Source organism: Toxorhynchites rutilus, chromosome 2 (assembly GCF_029784135.1).
Source record: "Toxorhynchites rutilus septentrionalis strain SRP chromosome 2, ASM2978413v1, whole genome shotgun sequence".
Classification (NCBI taxonomy): domain Eukaryota; kingdom Metazoa; phylum Arthropoda; class Insecta; order Diptera; family Culicidae; genus Toxorhynchites; species Toxorhynchites rutilus.
This window is the reverse complement of record NC_073745.1, coordinates 166,094,441-166,117,999: the sequence shown is the minus strand read 5'-3', so window position 1 is coordinate 166,117,999 and position 23,559 is coordinate 166,094,441. Positions and strand designations below refer to the sequence as shown.

Genomic DNA, 23,559 nt, shown 5'->3' with positions numbered 1-23,559 from the left:
TCTACATACATATATGGAGGAATTAGGGTCGCTTCACATCAAGTTCAATTGTCCCATGTTGATATTCTAGGTATAACTGTCCCACCATGAATTTTTAAAACCGTAATCAAGCATGATTGATTCAGTGAGAGGATCTCATCACATTTCATTAAACATTAGTATAGTGCTTATAAAAAACCCAGTGTATTGCTAAATTGAAATGCTTAAAGCTTTTGGTAGAAAAATATGCGAGAAAACTTTGATTGCGTTTTTCTCAGTTGCTGATTTTGAAACATGGGACAACTATGCGTAGAACGGCAGCAATGTAGATGAGACAGATTGGATCTTTCTTTCACTCATCCGAAAACTGTGAACTGTATTGAAAACCCTTGCCCAAATCCAAGATGCGTGTTAGAAACATGTAACCTCAACTCTTAAACTTATTCCACCAGTTATTTCATGATATGGCTAAAAGAGTTATTCATAATCGTATTCAAAAAAGCTTAAAAGTTTGAAACAACAATTCGTTCATTATAGATTTTCCAATGCAACACATTTCTAAAGAGATAACTCGACTTCCAATCGTCTTTCGGTCAATACACGTTGATAGACTATCGGTGACACTAGAATATACTATTTTCGAAACGCCCTGTTTACTTTGAAACGCACCACGTTCATATTTCATCTTACATTTATGGTATACATTTACGGTATTACAATAAAATGATTGTGTGAATCAGTCTTACTTCATCAATATCAAAAAATAATCTGATTTTTTATAATCTCTTTCATGAATGTAACTTGTTCCGTCTAGCCCTTTGATAATTTAACATACTGCGCGTGAATTCTATCCCATAACCATGGTAATCAAAGTTTGTTTATCGACTTTCAGTTTTAGTTGTAAAAGACATTATCAGTGTTCGGTTGCACTAATATATTTTGAAAAGTATCGTGCTGGAATTTTGACTTTTTTGTCAACAATCTTATTATTTGTATAAAGATTTTTCCTGTTCTAACGATAAAAAACGTATATGGCAAAGCCTTATGAATACATTTAACATATTTTATTGGATTGTTGGTTAGTATTAATTTAATATTGTTAACAATCACAAAAGCCTCATATTGTGTTATATAAGTGTAGTTTATTTAATTCATAATGGGATTGAAATCGAATGGAGAGTTACTTTAATGTCAAAACTTCGTTGATAATCAAATGATACTTTTGGAAAGTTACTTCCGTGACAAGATTATACTATCAACTAAATTTTGATTTCAAATCAATACTGTTGCAATTATAGCAGCATTTTGGTCAAAAATCAATGAAACGTGCGACGGGGTGACGTGTGTTTACTATTTTTCTTCACTGAAGCAGCCAAGGAAGTTATGATAAACCTCAGAAAAACATCATCACATCATAGTTGAGAAACCGTTGCCGTAGTTATACGTATACGTCATAAAATTTGTTTATCTGGCTACGTAGCACGAATCGATCCTGCTCACGGTACAATTTCATTCATGCAAAGGATCGTTAGCGGCCGTTTGAATAACTACAAACACTGATTTCAGGTTTTGGTGTTTTCATTTTGTAGGTATGAAGATGAAAGATAGAACGGAGCAGATAGTTTGTGCAGCCAGATTTTAACATTAAATGCTGAGCACCAATCAATTTATTCATTCGAGGTCAAAATATAATTGTTGAACTGGCTTGCAAAATAGTGTCTGGTTCCTTCGATAGATAAAACAAGAAGGGTTATGTTAGGTTAACGAATTTCTTCGATTCTTTTTTTATTTCGTTATGTATAATCTCTCGACTATACACTAGTTGGCTTACTTTACCCAAAAAGCAATGGTTTTAAGACTGTGGAGAGACGGACAGGTTGAGCACATCTTCGGAAACTTTTGTGTTTCGGAACTCATTACAGTCCTGTACACCGTTTTCGAAACAATCGGTCAAATTATTCACCAAAATGTTTTCCAATATTTTTTTGTCAATAAAACCAGACCGACGAGTTGAAAAATTTTCATGGTGCAGTGAAAAGAAAAGTTGCTGGGTGTAAGACGGACAGGTAATGTAACACGAGAGGCGTTGAAGTTTATCGCTTATCATTTGTCTGACCGACAACTGAAGTGTCCGACAGAAGAATGATCTCTCTACTCTTTGTACTTAAAAATACGTTATTTTGTTAATGCTATAAAACTTTGGTAGTTTAAATGTTTCACTCACATCTTTATTATAAAGCACGTGTTTTCCGTTTGTCACTTTATTCGTCAACAAAAACATTTTTCGTATAATGCTTTAGTTATACGCATTGAGATTGTTAACGTCTACAATCATATTCAATAATGCAAAGCAGATTAGTAAACAAATTAAATTGTGATAAATTGCTCCCATGACAATTCATGCAAACACTTGGGCTATTTAAACACATGTACCAAACTTACCAGTTGGATGGATGGATATTGTCCCCTTGGTAAATTGAGAATAAAAGGGCGTATCTGATGAAGAAGATACAGCAAGATTTGCGGGTGTTCGAAAGATATGTTTTGCAGCTGAGATAGGGAGTGAATAATAGCAATATGCTGCATTTTTGTTGCCAAAACACGTGTTGCCTTTGCTTAGTAGGGGAGACATGAAATTTTTCACACATTTAGAAGAACTCTGAAGTGTTGAGTGTGTTCAATTCTAATTAGCCCGGCACCGTTGTGGTTGATATCGCGTGGATGAGAAAATGTATCAATTCACTTCGTTCTGCCAAATTAAAATAAACTGATTGTTAGGAAACTAAATGGGAGTACATGATGGAATGCTGTATGGTGAATACTAAGTTTCGGAGATGTCTCTACATCAAATTGAGAAGAAACATTTCAACAAACTTTTTTATTTTGGTAATCTATTTTTTCAAATGGGTAAACATTTGAAATTATTTAACTATCGAAACACAAGCAAAATTTAAGTAGAAAGAAATTTATGTTTTGGGAATCTCAATGCATGAATAAAAACTTAGAAAGCGAATCTTGATTCTTGATTCGAAAATTTAGATCATAATATGACATTAAAGTGAAATTATCAGATTGAATTTACATTTTTTTCTCAAATGTGTGGGTTATTCGAGCCTTCTTTATCAATGGGATGGAGGCCTGAGGGAACAATGAAGGTTCATACAGATTCTCCCATAATCAAGTAATATGCCTTCGCAACTGGAATAGGGTAAGAGTAATAACATTTTGATACGAAACACGCTAGTGGGGGAGACATGTAACTTCTGTTATAGGTAAACACTTGCGAGTGTCGCTCAATCCTATTTAGCCTAACGCCGTTATGGAAAATTGAAAATGCAGATGAAATGTTTGTAGAGAGGTTCGATTCGCTTTCCTCATATTCTTTACAACTTTGTTGTCAAACAATCCCCTTTATTCCGCGCGGCGAATGAGGTAAGATGACTCAAGTCACTGCATTCCCGTAGGCGAATGGTGTGACTATAGTATGTCACTAGGTGAGATTTGAAATCGTGTCCTCATATGTTATCGATTCGGGTATCAAAAAGAAGTTGAAAAGTAAGGTAGCTTCCACAATGAAGCGAGAAACTTTCTATTTCACGTCACACACCGCGTGGAAAAAGCGGGAATGACTTTTCTCGCGAGCTTAGTTACAAACCCAACTGTGAATTCGACAGCAATCATACGCCGAGCAACATTTTTTTTGGGTGTTGTCTAATATCCGCTTTTGCACACATATTATCTTCCATTAGGAGATATCCGTTATGTTTCGCCTCCATCTGATGCTACAGCTCCAGTACCCGAATTTCAAACATTTTACTCTATTTGAACAATTTATTTGTTTACTTGCCCGATGGTATTGCAATTTTCTTGGAAACGAAGTCCATCGAATTACTGGTGTTTTATGCAAATTCAGAAATTTTACCAATTCTCGTCCAGAAGCTGAATGATTATTATTCGCTTTTAATCGTACTTAGTTGAGAATTCCACGCAGGCCTAACAGATCTTGAATGTATTCCGAGGGGCAGGATCTAGAAAGCGCGTAACTGTAGTGCATATCGGGCGAAACCGCCAGAACAGGAGTTCCATTTCTAAATAATGACAAATGATCTTAAATTTCTAATTATCATTATCATTAAGCCAATATTGAATAATAATTAGGGCACTCCCAGAGGGGAATAGGGGACAGTTATACCGACACTGATAGAGTCCCGAATGTACGAAAAATTAACTTTTGTTTTTAACGTTTAACGAAGCAATCATTCAATAATTGCACATACTGTTGACATCTGATCGCCTACTGACATCTCGATTGCTGGTTGGTTCTGTCGGTTGGTCAATGCGATGAGGTTCCAGAACCTACCAACCCCAAAAGGCCCACTGGCAAGCCCTAGGTCATAATATCGGCTGAATTCTCAACATTCGGGACGTAACGTACATCAATACACACTCGCTGAATCTTCGTACGCACATATCAATGCGTTGACGTGCCTTAAGGTGAAGGTGAAAGCTAGCCATTGTAGTAGTACAGGTCGGACTCGATTATATATAGTCGACCATTTTTTTTCAACAATTATTTCCAAATCCTATACATAATCGAATCTCAAGAAAACAATTTTTTCGATGAATGCCTTGACGTGCCTTAAGGTGAAGGTGAAAGCTAGCCATTGTAGTAGTACAGGTCGGACTCGATTATATATAGTCGACCATTTTTTTTCAACAATTATTTCCAAATCCTATACATAATCGAATCTCAAGAAAAAATTTTTCAATGAATGTCAAACATTCAAATGAATGTCAAACATTCAAATGAATGTCAAACATTAATAGAAAAATAGCTTTTTTGTGATTCGATTATGTATTGGATTCGAAAATTAACGTTGAAAGTGAAATTGCGATTATATATAATCGAGTCCGACCTGTATAGGTAAACCCACGTGTAAAAATAGGGTAATAATGTTTGTGAAAGAAGAACAAAGCACATGTAAATAAATCAATTCACTCATCAGACTGTGTGGCGCTTCATTGACACGACTCTTTGGATACATTTGAAAAAAAAATAACAATTCAATACTAAAGTAAAATGTATGAACGATATGTTCCGATGAACAATTGCAAATATAAATATATTTAGAAAGTGCATTTGCACATGAAGTAAAATTCTGATTATACGCGAGCGTAACATGAGCAAATGTATAGCACATGCGAATTGGGGCTCTTTTGGTATCAACAAGTTCTTCCGCATAGTAACTCGATGTTGATAATTCCCTAATATTTTCCTTCGTTGATCGTATTGTTTTCACATATTCACGTTGGAGAGCCTTAACACTTCTCTTCGTTGGCCGAGGCATTTTGATTGAATGTCAACAAAGAATAAAAAAAAAAACTTTTCCGTTTATTGTTTTTGAAAGCATAGGCAGCCGTGGCAGTGTTCCAACTCTGCAATACAATTTGCTTAACCATTGTTAAAGTTGCTAAAACTAACATTATAGACCCATTAAACGTAAAAATAATAATTGTATTGATATCAACACAATTTTATTCTATTCATTTTCAAGACATGAAACGCTATGATTCAGGAATAACATTTTATTGAGTGGTTTTTATAGCTGCAACAGTCTGCAACAGTGTGTGCAATTATTGATGTTGTCTGGCATCAGTGTCGAAGAAAATACGATGCGTCCCCCAATACAAACAAAACCATTGCCGAAAATGGAAAAGTGAAAATTTCAGAGCACTAACTCGAGTTTTCCGACGTTTCTCACTATACAGGGCGACAGCAGATGAAAATTTAATATCTTGTGAGTAATCGATTAGAGTTTGGTTGATATTACTTGATGTGAAGTGTGCGAAAACATTGATATTACTTGATGTGAAGTGTGCGAAAACGATCATTTGTTACTATGGGGAAGAACTTGTTAATACCAAAAGAGCCCGCATTCGCATGTATTATAAATTTGCTCATGTTAAGCTCGCGAATAATCAGAATTTTACTTCATATGCAAATGCACCTTCTATATATACAGCCATTCTATGCTGAACCGATATAGTAGTTGATTTTTCAGACAACCTTCAAACAGAAATGGTCACCCTATTGAGAAAAATAAAAAATACGGGTTTAATGTTTTGCGATAAGGAACAAAACTACCAATTTTCACGAAAATCTGAGAACTACTATATCGGTTCAGGAAAAAAGATAGGTTATTTGAAAAATCCTCAGCTTTCCAGGAATAATATAAAAAAATATAAAGCGCCTTTGGTCCCGAGACCATAAAAACTATAAAAAACAAATACAATCAATAATAACGAAAACATAATAAAAATTTTCTGCAACTGCAGTATTTTTCAAAAAAGACCAATTAATTGGTCTATTTTTAATAATTTGATATGTCGAACATCTGAATTGGTCTAGTGGTTCAAAAGTTATTAAATTTTGCAAAAAGTCATTTTTGGCAAAAATGTGAAACAATGGATTTTTCGGACCACCCCAAAATGGAAATGGTCACCCTAACAAAAAAATAAAAAAATACTGGTCTTATAATTTGCGATAAGGAACAAAACTACCACTTTTGACGAAAATCTAAGAACCACTATATCGGTTTGACATGGAATGGCTGTATATTTATATTTGCAACTAGCTGACCCGGCAAACTTCGTCCCGCCCTAAATTTGTTTTTTGTTATCAATACCTTCAAACATTCACGTTTTATTACTATGAGCAAGTTCAAGGGTCCAATCGCAGAACTGTTCATTGATTGATCTTCTAATTGACCCCGTTGAATTTACCTTTCACTAAAAAATTTCTAGTATTTCAAACAAAACACATCATTATAATATCAGATTATTTTCAGACACAATTCTCATTTAAGATTTTTCAACCACTTGCAAATAACATGTTTCTCCGTTACATGGAATAAATGTTTTATACAGAAAATATGATAGAATAAAGACAACCCTAAATCGGACAATTACTTCCTCACGTTCTGCTCTTATCAACACATTCAGCGATACTTTTTTATTGGTATAGATAAAAGAAGATATAGGAGTGCGTTTCATCACATTAAAATACATTTCCAGTTTCGAACAAAGATCAACTCTAAAACCTCCATATGCCAATTTTCGTTTCATTTGTTTGATTAATTCCCGAGTAATGTAGAAATTTGTGTTTCATTTGTATGACAGACACCCCCCCTCTTAGAGAGGGGAGTGGAGAGTCTAACCACCATAGAAACATTTATTGTATCCTAAAACCTTCATATGCCTAATTTGGTTTCATTTACTTGATTAATTCTCGAGTAACGCTGAAATTTGTGTTTCATTTGTATGGCAGCCCCCCCTTACAGAGAGAGGGGGAGAGTCTAACCACCGTAAAAACATTTATTGCACCCTAAAACCTCCATATGGCAATTTTTTTCCATTTGTTTGATTAATTCCCGAGTAATGTAGAAATTTGTGTTCCATTTGTATGACAACCAACCTCCCCGCCCCCCTCTTAGAGAGGGGGGTAGAGTCTAACCACCAAAGAAACATTTATTGCATCCTGAAACCTCCATATGTCTAATTTGGTTTCATTTGCTCGATTAATTCCCGAGTAATGTAGAAATTTGTGTTTCATTTGTATGACGGCCAACTGATATTCATCTAGAGCTCCGCTGACAACAATCTCATAAAATCCAATTGTGTCATACATCTGGCATTTAGACGATATCTTAATAGTAGTCCCAGTCAGGGATGCCAGGTGATTTTTTCAAATGTCTTCACATGGTATGAAAAAATGTCTTCAAACGTCATCACGATAATATCGAAGGAAATTAAAATTCAAAACTTGCTTTTGAACAAAGTTTGATAACTTTTTATTTGTTTATTCTAATTGGTATTGTTATACAGTGCATTTCTTAGCCCCCTTAAAGAGGGGGTGGAGAGTCTAACCACCATAAAAACATTTATTGCATCCTAAAACCTCCGTATGCCTAATTTGGTTTCATTTGCTTGATTAATTCTCGAGTAATGTTGAAATTTGTGTTTCATTTGTATGGTATTGTATGGTAATCTCAATATACCTAATTTGGTTTCATTTGCTTGATTAATTCTCGTGTAAAGCAGAAATTTGTGTTTCATTTGTATGACAGCGCCCCCTCCCTCCACTTAGAGAGGGGGATGGAGAGTCTAACCACCATAGAAACATTTATTGCATCCTAAAACCTCCATATACTAAATTTGGTTTCATTTTCTTGATTAATTCTCGAATAATGGAGAAATTTGTGTTTCATTTGTATGGCAGCCCCCCCTTAGGAGAGGGTGGGAGAGTCTGACCATCATAGAAACATTTATTGCACCCTATAACCTCAATATACCTAATTTGGTTTCATTTGCTTGATTAATTATGGTGTAAAGCAGAAATTTGTGTTTCATTTGTATGACAGCGCCCCCCTCTCCCCCTTAGAGAGGGGGATGGAGAGTCTAACCATCATAGAAACATTTATATCACCCTAAAACCTCAATATGACTAATTTGGTTTCATTTGCTAGATTAATTCTCGTGTAAAGTAGAAATTAGAGAGGCAGGTGGAGAGTACAACCAAAAAAACATTCATTGCACCCTATTGCACCCATTGTAAAAAACATTCATTGCACCCTAAAACCTGCACATGCCAAATTTGGTTTCATTTGCTTGATTAATTCTCGAGTAATGTAGAAATTCGTGTTTAATTTGTTTACGTGTGCTTTTCTCTTCTCTCACAAACACTATTACCCCATTTTTACACGTGGGTTTACCTATACTACTACAATGGCTAGCTTCCACCTTCACCCTAAGTGGTCAGGGTCTTGCTCGTCTCCCACCATACGAATCTTCGACAATTTATCTTCGAAGTACACTACTCTCTCCGGTTCTCTCAGCAGATCCCACAGCAGTCGAACAAACCAAACTCCGTGACACACAGCCGTGCAAAGTGCCACTAGCTCTCCCGATGATGATGAGGAAGCCGTCGATTATTTTCTAGTCAATCATCCATCATATTGAAGCTTAACTGCTCGCGCAAAGGCTATGTGCCACAAACCGATATGTGTCGAGATTTGGGGGGTAATCTTCTCACTAACGAGTGTGAGGTGGTTGAAAGGTGGAAGCAATACTACGACGAACATCTTAACGGCGATGCAGCAGTGAATGGAGGTGGTACAATGATAGATCTAGGAGCACGTGCAGTTGATGACCGTTCTCCGGTACCTGATCTCCAAGAAGTAGAGGAAGAGATTGGACGGTTGATAAACAATAAAGCCGCTGCTATCGACAGTTTACCGAGTGAGGTACTAAAATACGGTGGTGAAGCACTAACTGGAGCACTGCACTGGGAAATCGTCAAGATTTAGGAGGATTAACGCTTAACGAAGGAGTGGATGGAAGGGGTCGTGTGTCCAATCTACAAAAAGGGTTACAAGCTGGATTGCTTCAAATACCGTGCGCTCACGCTGCTAAGCGCCGCATACAAGGTACTCTCTCAGATAATCTACCGCCGCCTATTACCGTTTACAAAGGAGTTCGTGGGGCAATATCGAGCGGGATTTATGGGTACCCACCACGGATCAGATTTTCGCGATACAACAGGTTCTGCAGAAATGTCGCGAGTTGAACGTAGCGTAGAAATGTCGTTGAACATCATCTTTTCATCGACTTTAAATCAGCTTATGATACAATCGATCGGACAAGTTATGGCAAATTATGCACGAACACGGTTTTCCCGATTAACTGATACGATTGATGAAGGCGACGATGGACCGAGTAATGTGTGTGCGCCGAGTATCGGGGATCCTCTCGAGTCCCTTCGAATCTTGGAGAGGGCTGCGGTAAGGTGATGGACTTCCCTGCTTCCCTGTTCAATACCGCTTTAGAAGGTGTAATCAGAAGAGCGGGGATAGACACGAGTGGTACGATTTTTCGAAAGTCAGTCCAGCTTTACGTCTTCGCAGACGACATTGACATTGTTACATGAAACTTTGAAACGATGAAGGAGATCTACATCAGACTGAAGACTGAGGCCAGTAGCGTTGAATTTGCCATCAATACGTCGAAGACAAAATATATGCGAGGAAGAGGCTCCAAGGAGACAAATGTTAGCCTCCCACCAAGAATTCTGATTGGCGGTGACGAAATCGAAGTGGTAGACGAGTTCGTGTACTTGGGCTCACTGGTGACCACCGATAACGACACCAGCAGATAGATACAAAGACATCATGTCATGAAATCGTGCTTACTTTGAACTCTTGAAGATACTACGGTCGATTAAAATTCGTCACATCACAAAGTTAACCATATATAGAACACTACCATGTATAGCCCTCTACGGCCACGAGACGTGGGTTATGCTCGCGGAGGACCGGCGCACCCTTAGTGTGTTCAAACGGAAGGTATTACGCACCATCTACGGTGGAGTGCAGATGGATGACGAGATGTGGAGAAGGCGAACAAATCATGAGTTGCACCAGTTGCTGGGAGAACCACCAATTATACATACCGCGAAAATCGGCCGGCTTCGTTGGGCTGGGCACGTTGTAAGAATGTCGGACGACAGCCCAGTGAAAATGGTCCTCGACAACAATCCGATAGGAACGAGGAGAAGAGGAGCGCAGCGGGCAAGATGGTACGACTAAATGGAAGCCGACTTGCGGATCCTACGCAGACTGCATGGCTGGCGACAAACAATTATGGACAGAGGTGAATGGAGACGACTTCTGTGTACAGCACAGGCCACTGCGGCCTTTTGCCCCATTTCGAACTCGTTTGCAAGACAACGCTTCACCGTCTCTTCGTCCCTCAGGTTGAAACCGACCACAAACAGGTTGTCGACGTACAATACCAGAAACACCTGATCGTTACCGGAACCTCTCACATAAAGACACGGGTCGCTGGAACACATTGTTACCTCTCTCTCAATAGATTAGACAGAAGGGCTAATCCCAAATTCCCTCGATCCCTGGTCTAAGCCGCGGGGACCTTTGAGGGTGGGCTCTCAAGACCTCTTTTCGATGGCTAGCTCGAGCTTGAAACGCGGAGGCTCAAGATCGGCTTATTTCACATCCGTGCACAAATCAAGGGATCAGTTGGCAATTGAATACACACTAGATTTTCCTTTTTTTTCCAATTTTTATTAACTTACAGTGTTCGTGTGAAGTGTGAAGTGTGTGGAGGCCGGCCGGCAAGAGTCGAGCGAAGGACACTTGTGACGTTGTTGGCGACCGTCGTCGCAAGCTGGGTACCAGAGCTGTGTCGCGCGTAGAGTTTCCAACGAGTTGGCGACTCAACTCCAAGTCTCTCGTTGACCGCTGGCTTAGCGATGACACCAATTGTTGCCAATCGATTTGAATTGGTGCCGATATTATTGGGTCCTGTTTGGGATAGGAAAACACTATTTACCACTGGGTCTAATTCTTCTCTTATCAAATGCTCTTTACCTAATTTTTCGATCCACTCTGTATGAACTGCAGTTTCCAAGTGCTTTCAATTTAATTTGAATTATTAAAGTATGGACACTTTTCTATGACCATTGTGCCTTGGATAAAGAGCTTTTATTATAGACCCAGTAGTGCTTTCCTTTTCCCCAAGTTTTTATGTCGTATGTCTCTTCTCGAAACTTATACATGTGAATTTCAGCTATTGTGGTTTTATGGTATATCGCTCGACTCCAGGTTTGTGTATTTGGTGTGTATATGTGTGTGCGTGTGATTATAGCTAACTTATGTCCTAGAGTAATTCTAATGTTCTACATTCTTATTTCAACCTACATATATTTATTTATTTATATAAACTAATTTATTTATGTTCTTAAAACTATTATATTCCTAAACGGTAACACTACCACCCACTCCCCCTGAAAATTAATCTATAACATGGTTAGAGATTAATTTTATCTGTTTAAATTTACTCAGATAAGCCCAGGGTTGAGTCGCATCCTTCATGCTTTCCAGACAAAAATAAACATAACTACGTCGTAACACCAAATAGTTTGTTTTTCCTTCTTTATAGGAACTATTTTACAACGAATTGAACTTCACCTATTCTTACTGAACCTTATTTTCTCCTGCAAGTTCTCAAACAATACTCATTTGCTGAGATAGAAGATGGATTTTACTAAAAAGCGAATTTAACCTGATCTAAATAAAAATCCTGAAAGGATGATTTAATTTCCTCATAATTATGAAAACCAAAAAGCTACTATATTAGAAATGCCATTTCAAATTGGTAGTGTGGATAGAATCGATTCAAATATCCACAATCCGCGCTATGAATCTGTCATTTATCGTAATATTCTCATTGATCCGTCCTTGTTCATTTATCGCGAGCTACTAATTCAACCTGGGTTTCGGCATAATTAGCAGTGTAAAAATTTCGGTTCTTGAGGGTATTCTAAACTCGCTATAATTCAAAACTAAATTCCCTTCGTTTCGCATCAGATTCGCTACATATCCTAAGCTTTTTATGGCTCCGCTTACAGCCATTGTGAGAAGAAGCTTTTTGTCGACCATTGTGTATCTCCGCGACGAACACTTGATAAACACGAGTATCTTCTTGTATATTTCATTTTTTCCTTAAACTAACAGTACTTTCCTTCTAGCTATTTTCCATTTATTCAATTAGGGATCCCTGGTTTGAGATCCGCAGCGGAAAATACCCCAAGGGGTTTACCATGCTCGTCAGCTAGCTCATAACAGCTGTTTCCCCTCCTAGCAAGGATTATGCAGGGTGTGTAGAGAGCACCTAATTTGGCATTATATGCCTCGCCAGCAGATGAGAGCGAAAAATTTCTCTTGAAGACCTGTTGTCCTACCTTATAGACGGGAGCAGGTTTCCGGAATCGAAAATTGTAAGTCCTAGTTCCTTTTTCATAGGCCTTCTCTAAATTCTTGTGAACCGTTTCGTAAATGTTTCTGTCCACTCTACCCTTGAGGTTCATTCTATCTTTTACAGAGCCGCTGGTCATATCAACGTCCCTAACATGAGCCTCTCCTTCGGCTACCACCTCGTGTCCGAACAAAATTCTGTAAGGAGTGAAACCCGTGGATGCGTGGACCGTATTGTTTAGCGTATATTCAATTTCGGAAATTTTGGTATCCCAGAGACGCTGATCAGTTTTTACATATGTCCGCATACATGCGTTTATACTTCTGTTCAGGCGTTCCACCGGATTGGCTTGGCTATGGTACCTGGCATTGGCCCAGTGTTGAACCTGGTACTGATCAAGGTAATCTCTAAATTTGTGACTTACAAAGCACGTTGCATTATCACTAATAATAACTTCAGGAACAGAGTATCGATGGAACCACTGCTCTTGGAGTATTTTTATGATAATTTCTGTAGAGATTTTCTTGACTGGTACCAAAATGGTCCATTTGGAGAACAGGTCCAATAGAACAAGCAAATGTACATTTCCTGATTTTGTACGCGGAAGCGACTGGATGAAATCCATGGCCAATATTTGGAATGGCTTTGTGGCGATTCGAGGGTTCCCCATAATCGGATGCTGCGAGATGTATGCTGGTTTGCATTCTTTGCAAACTTGACATTTTTCTACATAATTTTTGACCGAAGCAGCAACTTTTGGCCAGAAATACTTTCCTCTTATTCGATGCAGCAATTTCTCGTAGCCTATATGAAAATTTTCGTCGTGCTCCTTTCGCAAAATGAGCATCCTTAATCTTTCTGGCACACAGATTTTCCATTCAAACCTATAATCCAGGACATCGGTTTGACAAGGGATAAATTTTAGTAATTTGTCATCCTCGATTTAATATCGATATAATCCTCAGGTGCAGTCTGAACTTTCTTGTATAACTCGGCGTACCACCTGTCCTCTCTTTGAGAAATTTCCCCAATTTCCAAAGATCGTGACAAAGCATCTGGAATAATATTGTCTTTGCCCCGTCTATGCCGGATTTCTAGATCGTATCCTTGCAATTCAATGCTCCATCTGCTTAATCTGGATGAGGTTCGCCACTTTCCTTTCATTATGTGAGTCAGTGCCGAGGCATCAGTGACTACCACAAAATGAGTACCCTCTATAAAGGGACGAAATTTTTCGATAGCTGACAATACTGCCAACCCTTCTTTCTCTGAAGCAGCATAAGACTGTTGTGCAGGGGAGAGCTTTTGGGAAAAATATGCCACAATTTTCTCCCCATCCTCATGTTGCTGAGTCAGAACAGCTGCAATAGCACTGTCACTTGCATCGGTCTGGAATTTGAACGGCTTATCAAAGTCAGGATTGACTTCAATCTTCTCGGCGACTGAATGAAACCTTGCATTTTAAGTTCTCAAGGCTTGTTTAAGGCTACGGCTTAGACCGCATGAGTCGGCGCACCAAATTCTTCACTTTTTTGAATTCCTCCGGTTGGGTCATGTACATCTCTTCCTCTAACTGACTGTTCAAAAATGCAGTCTTTACATCCACCTGCAATTTTCCGTCATTCCCGGCTCCACTCGCACGTAGGGATTGTTAACCGGTTTTACCGTTACCAGTTTTACCGGTAAAACCGGATCATTTTCCATTACCGAATTACCGGTAGTTTTACTATCAATAACCGGTAATTTCGGTAATTTTAATTTTTACACCATAAATAATATTCGCCTTTATGCTGCTTTGAAATATTACTCTAGAATCTTAATAAGATTGAAAAATCCAACTGGCAGTGTTGCACCGATTCTACGACCTCCGACCTACTGTTCAAAAATAGCTGCTCGATCCCGATACTCGATGCCCTCGAACCAGTTCTGGTTGCTGTTGAACTGCTATACCGTAAGAACTGCACACTTTATGAAACTGATGTCGGATTGCAATTTATGCTAGAACAGCTATCTGCATTCTGCTCATGGTCGTGGCACAATTAATGATGACTTCGGCGTCTTTTATCAAACTTCACGGACTGCATTGAACAAGCAGGCATTTTAAATCGTTCGTGATTCAATTAAATTTGACGATTATGGTATCGGTTCAGTAGCTGGATTACAGGAGGGAAAAATCCACTGGAAGATGTAGAATCTGTTGAGCATCAAGGAAAAACTTGACGATTGCAGCAATCAAAGGTACCAACGTCCAGCCCAAGCTCAACGTCTATAAACGGATTGATGAAAATCCTCAGACATGTTTTCGTACAGAAGGCATCAGAGGCAAATACATGGCAATGGTATTCGATGCTATTCGTACTGTACGCCCAACATCATTGGACTCTGAACGTCCGTTATCCTCTTCTGGAAATTTCGGTAGAGGTAAATCAGGGTAAACCAGACACCTCCTGATTTTTCCAATTAGAAGCAATTTTTCGCAAATTTTCCAATGTCCCTTTAACACACTTGTCATTTTTTACGTTCCGATTCACCCTACAGCTGCGGAAAAAGCTTCACTGTCAAAACAAACAACACAACATGACTGGTCAACAAACAGGGGTTAGTCCGTGTAAAATTTCGCTAGTGGAATTTAAGTGTTTTAGTCGGAAAATTTAGGGAAAATTCGATACTTCTGTGAGCCTAATTCATCTTAGATCATTGTTCAGTGTATTTTCTGAGACGGTAGGTGGTTTTGTTGATTATCGATTATGGAAAACGTTGTTTTGAAATTTCGAGCTCATTCGGGGTAACACCGACACCTTCAGTCAGGGTAAAACCGACACCTGGTATGTGTTCCACTGACAGGAAAAAATCGTCCTTGCATTTTGTAGATGTCTTATGTTTATATTTGGAAGACAAACCGACAGAACTGGATTGATAAAACAGTCACAACCAACGTTGAACAGGGCTTGCCAGCAAAAAAGCCTAGAAGAGCTTCAACGTCATCGGCACAACCCCCGTGGTTGCTCACCCGAGCTGGGTTCAAAACTCTCGTGTTTACTCTGGACCAGGAGTAGGAATTTGTCCATTACCTGCTGATTGTAACAAGTTTACATTCGTTTCTCTAAAGGTTTTAACCCGACAGGGTGTCGATTTCACTCGCACCCTCATTTATTTCACCTAAAAACATCAGTTTTTGTATTCTATCAAAACGCGAGTTCTACTCAAAAAATAATCAACAGATACTGTAGAACAGTTCATGAATGGTTGAAGAGAGGTCCTGTAACGATTTGAAGTCGAACAGTCGAAGGAACATGGGAGGTCTAGGAAATATGTGGGAATCCTTAGGGTGTATGTTTTACCCTGATTTCCCCTAATGAAATCCAATCTGGATTAGAAAACGACAGAATTAACATTATCTGTGTCTCTTAGTATTAATTTCAATAAAAGCCGTTCCTTCAAGAAAATGTTTTTTTTTTTTCAAAGTATTGTTTTACCAGTAATTTACCGGTTTTACCGGTAATGAAATGTTCATTACCGAATAACCGGTTATTGAATATTTGCCACGGTAATGCAATCCCTACTCGCACGGTGTCTAGTGGTGCAACCGGAAAATTTGTCTCGATGTGGTCGAATCCTACATTCTGACAGAAGCCGTGGGCTACGAGTCTCGATTTCTTCCGTCGGTATCGTTCTACTACCCTTTGCATGTTAATGGGCCAAGACCTTGGGGTAGTTTGACTAACGTCCACGTATTGTTCGACTTGAGGAAGTCAATTTTCTCGCAAACGGACATCTCCCATTTATCCCAATCTAACCTCTTCTTCATCTCAGCGAACGACGTCGGCAAATTCTCTACAAAGCTTATGGCATTCAGCGCGAATCTGGTGTAATGTATTCGCGATGCGACTCATGTGCCTTCCTCTTGCGTTCCGATTTCCGCTCCGCTGTTGCTGGTTTCGAAGACTTCGGTTCCAATGTTGAACGTTTTCGTTTCCATTTTCATTTTCGTTCCCGTTTCCATATCTATTTCCGTTCTCTAACTTAATTTCCGGTTCGCTTCCGCAGTTATATCCCTTCCACCCTATACCCATATCGTAGAGGGTTATCGCAATTGCTGGTCATTTAGAGCCATTATCAGCAAACATGTCAAAACAAGATTATATTCGTTTTCTGCTCGTCGGTTATTTTCACCTATCTATCTATATATATATAATAATTTGGCATTTGGAGGTTTTATGGTGCAAAAAATGATTCTATGGTGGCTAGATACTGCTCCCCCTGTCTTAGAGGGGGCTCGAAAGCACAAATTGTTCACGAACAGCACGAAAATGAGTGGCCCCAGCACGCTGCCCTGTGGCACACCAGATGTGATGGGGAATGTACGAGAATGCGACCCGCTGATGTTGACGTACGCCTGTCGCTCAGCCAGATAAGAACGCAGCCACTCGGTGATCCAGAGAGGGAAACCCAGGTGACGAAGTTTCGTAACGGCTAGGCCGTGAGGAACTTTGTCAAACGCTTTGGAAAAATGAAAAATGAGGTTTGTTGTGGTTGACCGCTTCTTCACAAATCCGTGTTGAAATTCTGAGATTTATTTGCAAGTGGACGAAAAATCTTGCACGAGAATTGGATTGAGGATGTAGATAATTTAGTTTAGTCCTGACTTCATTCAGGATTATGAACTTGTTGATTTGGATAAGAAATATTAAACCAACTGTTCGTATTCTGATTAAATTTACACTAATAAAATCACAAGGGAATAATATAACCATACAATTTATTTTGAACATAGCTTTTGTTACTTAAGTTTTCCTTATAGTATTCATAACATGCGTAAAAAGGATTTGCTTACGGCTCTTACATTTTGGTTATCTTTGTGCTAGGAACGGGAACCACATCGGTAATCATATAATGGATACGGCCTATTCAGCGGAAATAATCAACAAATTCACTAATATGAATTTGCGGAATAGATCCCAAGGATTCGAATCTAACACGCAGAATATTTTTAACTCTCATCGACAAGATCGACCGAAAACAGCCTTCGTTCCTGCAATTGGAAATTTCCAAACTGCACGGAAAATGGCCCAAGAAAATTTGGAACATCAACCACTACCTGATGCTGTCATGGACATAGCTTTTCGGAAAGCGCAAGTGGCCGGATCAGCAAACCCCGGTTTTGCATTGGAAGTAGGTCCCTATGCGACAGGTAATAAATGTTTATGGGATATATCAAAAGATATACTGAACCACAGATAAAAATGAAGTTTTGTTTGTCAATTTTGGAATTATGCATGAAATGATGACTTTTGTAAATTATTCTGAAATTGAAAGCTAAGCATATGCCGTAAATAAATAAAAGACATTAGCTATTATTCCAGCATTGACACGACTGTCGGAAATCACTGTTATTACATCTTGTATACAATAACACGCACTTTAATTTTGTTTTCAATTTACAAATAAACAAAAATACATTAGAATACCATGCCGTGTTACAATACGACATTATCAAGACACTTGTAACGAATGCGAAATTGAACCAACTGAACAACTGAAAATTTACGGTTTTTTTCTAATTTATTTTGATGACGATATTTACATTTGAGGTGTTGGATGCAAAAACTACAAAGCTGGCCCAACAAAGTGTACAAAATATAGAGTATACAGACCAAAAACATGCGGAGTAATACCGAAACCGTTGAGCGCTTCTGGTCTTAATCAAAAACCTCTTGATTTGAAAGAACGAGAGAAGAATGGCGCAATGGACTTAGCCATTGGTTGGGATTATCGACCAAAGCATGATCCACATCGAACAATATATATGGACGGATCGAAACCCTCAGTGGCACCTCCCATTTTTGAAGTTGTTGAGCCTCCCAAGGATCTTAATTTACCCAATGGTAATGTTTGAAATATTCATTTGTGTGCGGAACGTTTAATTTCAATATATTGTAGTTGTCCATACTGGAGGAGTGTTTTCTAATACCCTAGGCGAAGGCGATTTCTTCAACCGTGATATCATTCGTCAACATGATGAATATACCAAAACTTACAATCTAGCCAATCGTTGCAAATGTAATGGATCAGCAAAATCAGCTAAATCTGCGAAGAACATCAGACCTGCATCTTCTGACAATATGAAAGATCCGAAAAGTGGAAATTCTGGTGAAGAGATCGATGCTCCTTTTGCAGACGAGTTGCCTGATTTGAAGCAACAACAAAGTAAAAATATGTCAAATCTAAGACAATTCGTAGATCATGATACCTGTCTTCAAAGCTCTAGGCAACGAACTCCTTGTGATAAACAGAAACTCAACAAAATAAACCGTTTATGCCATCATCAACCGCCGGAAGAAATAAGCTACAAAGTACAACATGAGTTCAGGTGTGCATTCAAAGCAGGCGTTCCTCAAAGTAACTCTTCTGGAACAGTGGTCAGCTTCGACAGCGGAATTTCTAATTGCTCTCATAAAGCAGATCCAAAACAGTTGAACATTCCCAAACCTAGAGATCCGTACAGTAAAAAAAATTATATCATAAACACGCTTGCCCCGCCCTTTGCATTTTGGAGAAAAGGTACGGGATACCCTGATTATTGGCGCCTAGTAAGTGTCTATCAACATGCTTACAAACCTGCCGAAAAGAGGAAATATCCCCTACTGAAAACGGTATATCAGTAGAGTAACACCTATTTTCAATAGATAATAATGCACATAGTAGTGTACATTAAAACGATTTATGGAGCAATAAACAATTACAAAACAGGTCACTAAAGTTAGTAAAAATTGGATTCGAAACAAAACATAACCTAATTACAATCGAAAAAAGGGAAATTGTCTCGTCTTTGCTATCCAGGTAAGCAGAAAGAATTCCTTATCTAATCATTTTTGCCTGCATGGCAAAGTTTTGGGTGCTTCCTTATATCATGGACAGACATACAGCTGTACAGCACTCGTTCGCTAACTGGGCGTTGTTCAATTGGGCTGCTCTTTAACTGGGCAATAGCCCAGGTAAACGTCAAATATAATGTAAACAACAACATCAGTGTGGGGCGAGATGGAAAATGAGAGGTGGGAAGATTTTTTAAATCTGTGACGTCACAGATTTTGTTTATGTATGTTACTTTTCTTATAATAGCCTACTACATAGGAAAAGTGTTGTTATTAGAAGTAAAAATAAGCAAATGAAATGAACGATCTATTTTTCCCTACATCAATGCTAGCCTTCAAAATCATAATGTCCCGACATTCTAACAGAAACTGAAATTTCAATATTTTTGAAGTGTTCTAAATTTAATTTCAATTCAATTTTACTTCTCGTTACGTCGACTAAAAACGTTAACGAACAAAGTCAGACAACACACAATCTTTTGTTCCTTTGACGGATAAACATTTGACAGTGCATGGGAAAAAGGTTGTAAGTTAATTCATGTAAAATTAACTTGAAAAATAAATTTAATTGACTCCGTATAACTTAGGCTATAATAGCGACTTTTGCCATACTCATATACGATTTATTACAGACATAGGAAAAAAACAAATGGCGCAAAATATTTTCGTGAAATGTTTATTATAGCCTCACGAATCGCCATTTTTTATATGAGTATTTATGTTTGTAGAAATAATAATTGTTTGATTGACTTGTGTTGGGAATGGAATATGAATGTTTGAAATGGCACAGAAAATTATCGGTAATTCGGTAATGGAAAATGGCCCGGTATTACCGGTAAAACCGATAACGGAATAACCGGTTAACAATCCCTAGTGGCTATGGTCATAAAATTGCTCCGATGGGATATGAACTCCGGTTGTTTGGATTATCAAGCCGCAGTTATCTTGCACGGCTATCTGAAATATGATTCTAGGCAGTGAAAGCTCTGATACGAAATAGTTGTAATCGGATACGGCGTCCCTGGTTGTCGATTGTGTTTTAGTGAAAATATCGCAAAATTTATATAGAAATGGTTAAATAAAGTAGTACTGAACAGAACATGTCTCAAGTAATCAAATAACATGAAGTAAAAAATTTCATTCATATTTTAACAATTCGGGCCTGCCCAGCAAACATTAAACCGTAAAAAAATCTAAAATTGGAGGTGATGTATGTATACATCCAAGACACATTACTTGTATGATGTGCAGTGACGTCGAGTGAAGCTTCTGCACTCGGGGCGGGAGAGTTGATTTGCATCCCCACTCCCCATCAGAAATCATATTTATCCAATTTCTTCATATAAATTCGGTTCATTCTGCACCCCTGATACCTTGCACCCGGCGGTGAGCCGCCCCCTCCGCAACACCCAGTGTATAACTGGCATATGCATACGAAATTGGAGGCCATATACATGTATATAGGGTATATTGAAGCGCCCCTGATCATCAAACATTGTGTAAAGGTGCTTGGAAGTTACATTCCTTACATTTTTATATTTCCTGAAGCGCCAGCCAATTTCGAGCCCGCGAGTACATCCACCTCTTCGATTTATCCCATATTACAGTCTGGTTCGTCAGCCAGTGTCGCTGACCAGGTTTAACTTTTTTTCCAACACGAACTCCAGTATCGCGAGTATAAAAAAACAGGAAGTGGGTTATATCTATGGTATAACTGCAAGGGTTACGTAGGACTATCGTTGATTTAGAGATCATTTGTTTGAAGTTGAATCTAAATCCATCCTGAATGAATGAATAAATAAATATTTGGGTGACTTCAAAAACGAGAGTGTTACTTTGAAGACTCAAGGTTTTATGCATCCAATATTGGATACAAAAAACCTTGTTCTGAAGAATAATCTTCAGAAGCTTTCCTGTTAACTGCACTTGATTGACAAATCACAAAACCAAATGTATGTGGTCGCAGTATTATATGGATAGAAAACATTAAAATAAACTCGCTTGAATGTAATTTTCAATTCCAAGGGGAACTGGCAGATTATTTTTCAGCAACGATCATTTCTTTCCAGGTTTCCTCTCGATAACCAGCAAACGAAAAGAGTTGCGCGCGTGTATGTGTGTGTGTGTGTGGCGGCTGCTTCTATGTCTTCCCGAGGAACCGTATTTCGATGCTGATACTCTCTTGGTCACCTTCTCTTCTCCTTCTGATCGATAGGCTTTTCTGCGCTTCCTCACAGTTAAAACAAACTGATTGCATTTCAGGTCAGGTCAAGCCAGGTAATGAATACCTCGATCCCTCGCCGTTCAGCTCGTCCAGGAACGATGTTGTCTTGTCGATGTCCTCAGGCGTCGTGCACAAATTACGTAACGCAAAAATCTGGATTTTGAAGCTCCCCCCCCCTTTCGTAACGCAATTTCCTATCTCTAATAAACAGAAAGTAACGCAACATCTAACCCCTCCCCCCTTATCGCGTTACGTAATTTGTGCACGACGCCTCACAAAAAATGAATGGGTTTCACCACCAGAATATCATTTCAGTATGCTTTTCGTGCGTGATTGAATCGAGAGAAGGTGTGGTTTACGATGGCAATTTGGAAGGCAAACTAGAGGAGAATGAACTTTCTGAGTATGAAAATTTCAGCGACTGAGCAATAATCGATTGAAAATTATATAATTTTGGCGATACGAAACATTTTCCGTTTTTCATGTTATGCATCCATTATTGGATACGAAAATATCCTACTGATGGGAAAGAATAATCTTCAGAAGCCTTCCAGCTAATTACACTTGATTGAAAAATTACGAAATCAAATGTATTTGGTCGCTGTGTTCGCCATATAATTTAAAAACATTAAAATAAACTCTTTCGCATGGATGTATTCTTCAATTCCCAGGGAACTGACAGATTATTTTTCAGCAACGATTAGATCTTTCCGGAATTTTCTCGATGCTGTATGGCATCCCAACGAAAATTCTCGTTTCAGTTTGGCCTGTAAAAAACTTTTCTGAACTCTAATCCATCAAATTTGGAGCCCTGAAAAGGGCCGTTGATTATATGCTAAGCTAATATAGCACCCTCTCCTTGGATTCGACGGGCCAGCTGAATGTCCTTGGGCATGATGTGACGCGTTTTACGTGGATAGCACACAAATTTGTATCTTCGAATAAGCCTCCTGCAGCGTCATAACCGCGGAACTTTGGAAGCGCAAGTCGGTTTTGAAGTCCTGAGCAATTCCACGAACCAAATGCTGCAAAGGTAGCTTGCGGATCAGCAATTCGGTCGACTTCCGATAGCGATGAATTTCACGCAAAGTTCCCGGTCGATAGCGATGTGGCTTCTTCACCTATCCTGCGGCTGGTGCGCTTATCCGAGCTGCTTTCGTGTGCCTTACCACTGAAAGACTAACCTGCTATCTGCTTGGTCCCAAACAAACGAGTCGTCACGGTGCGAGAGTAGAGTAAGAAATGAACGAAAGCAAAGGAAGCGTCATTTTATAACCTGTTTTCGAAGCTATCATTAAGCTATTGAAACAATTTTCCGACTCAATAAATAGCAATCATATAACTCTTGGACATTTTATCTTTTGTATGAAATGATTATCACTGTTCCGTTGATCCGAAGCAGAATGAATCACGCTTAAAGAAGGAATGGATTTTTTCTTGGAATTTACTCAGCAAAAATAATGCCCTTTCCCAACACTTAAAAACGACAAACGGTAAACAGTTTCATTAAAGTGATTTCTTCGATATGGGGATATATTCACTACATCATGTCATGTATTTCATATTCTTCATTATGAAATCCATATCCATGGCACCTATCGGTATCGAATTATCATCGACACCACGATTTTCGCTAAATGCTCCTTTCAG

At 38.7% G+C, this 23,559-nt stretch overlaps 1 protein-coding gene across 3 annotated transcripts; it reads left to right on the top strand.

Annotated features, from left to right (window-relative positions):
* Positions 1 to 889: 889 nt before the first annotated feature.
* On the top strand, positions 890 to 19,624 carry LOC129765122 (uncharacterized). 3 transcript variants are annotated; one of them, XM_055765009.1, is made up of 5 exons: positions 890 to 1,057; positions 17,676 to 18,001; positions 18,402 to 18,695; positions 18,751 to 19,017; positions 19,073 to 19,271. In XM_055765009.1, the coding sequence occupies exons 2-5, from the start codon at positions 17,704 to 17,706 to the stop codon at positions 19,117 to 19,119; spliced, it is 906 nt and encodes a 301-aa protein (XP_055620984.1). In that variant the 5' UTR covers positions 890 to 1,057; positions 17,676 to 17,703; the 3' UTR covers positions 19,120 to 19,271. The 3 variants fall into 3 exon arrangements, with proteins under 3 accessions (XP_055620984.1, XP_055620982.1, XP_055620983.1); XM_055765008.1 differs by lacking the exon at positions 890 to 1,057 and adding exons at positions 12,468 to 12,529; positions 12,584 to 12,832 and having other exon boundaries at positions 18,751 to 19,624; XM_055765007.1 differs by having other exon boundaries at positions 18,751 to 19,617.
* The last annotated feature ends 3,935 nt before the right edge of the window (positions 19,625 to 23,559 follow it).

Coding starts and splice junctions, on each gene's coding strand:
- LOC129765122 (XM_055765008.1), top strand. CDS start 17,704: ATGGATACGGCCTATTCAGCGGAAATAATCAACAAATTCACTAATATG. Junction 18,002..18,401: donor AGTAGGTCCCTATGCGACAG/GTAATAAATGTT, acceptor TTTACATTTGAG/GTGTTGGATGCAAAAACTAC. Junction 18,696..18,750: donor GGATCTTAATTTACCCAATG/GTAATGTTTGAA, acceptor AATATATTGTAG/TTGTCCATACTGGAGGAGTG.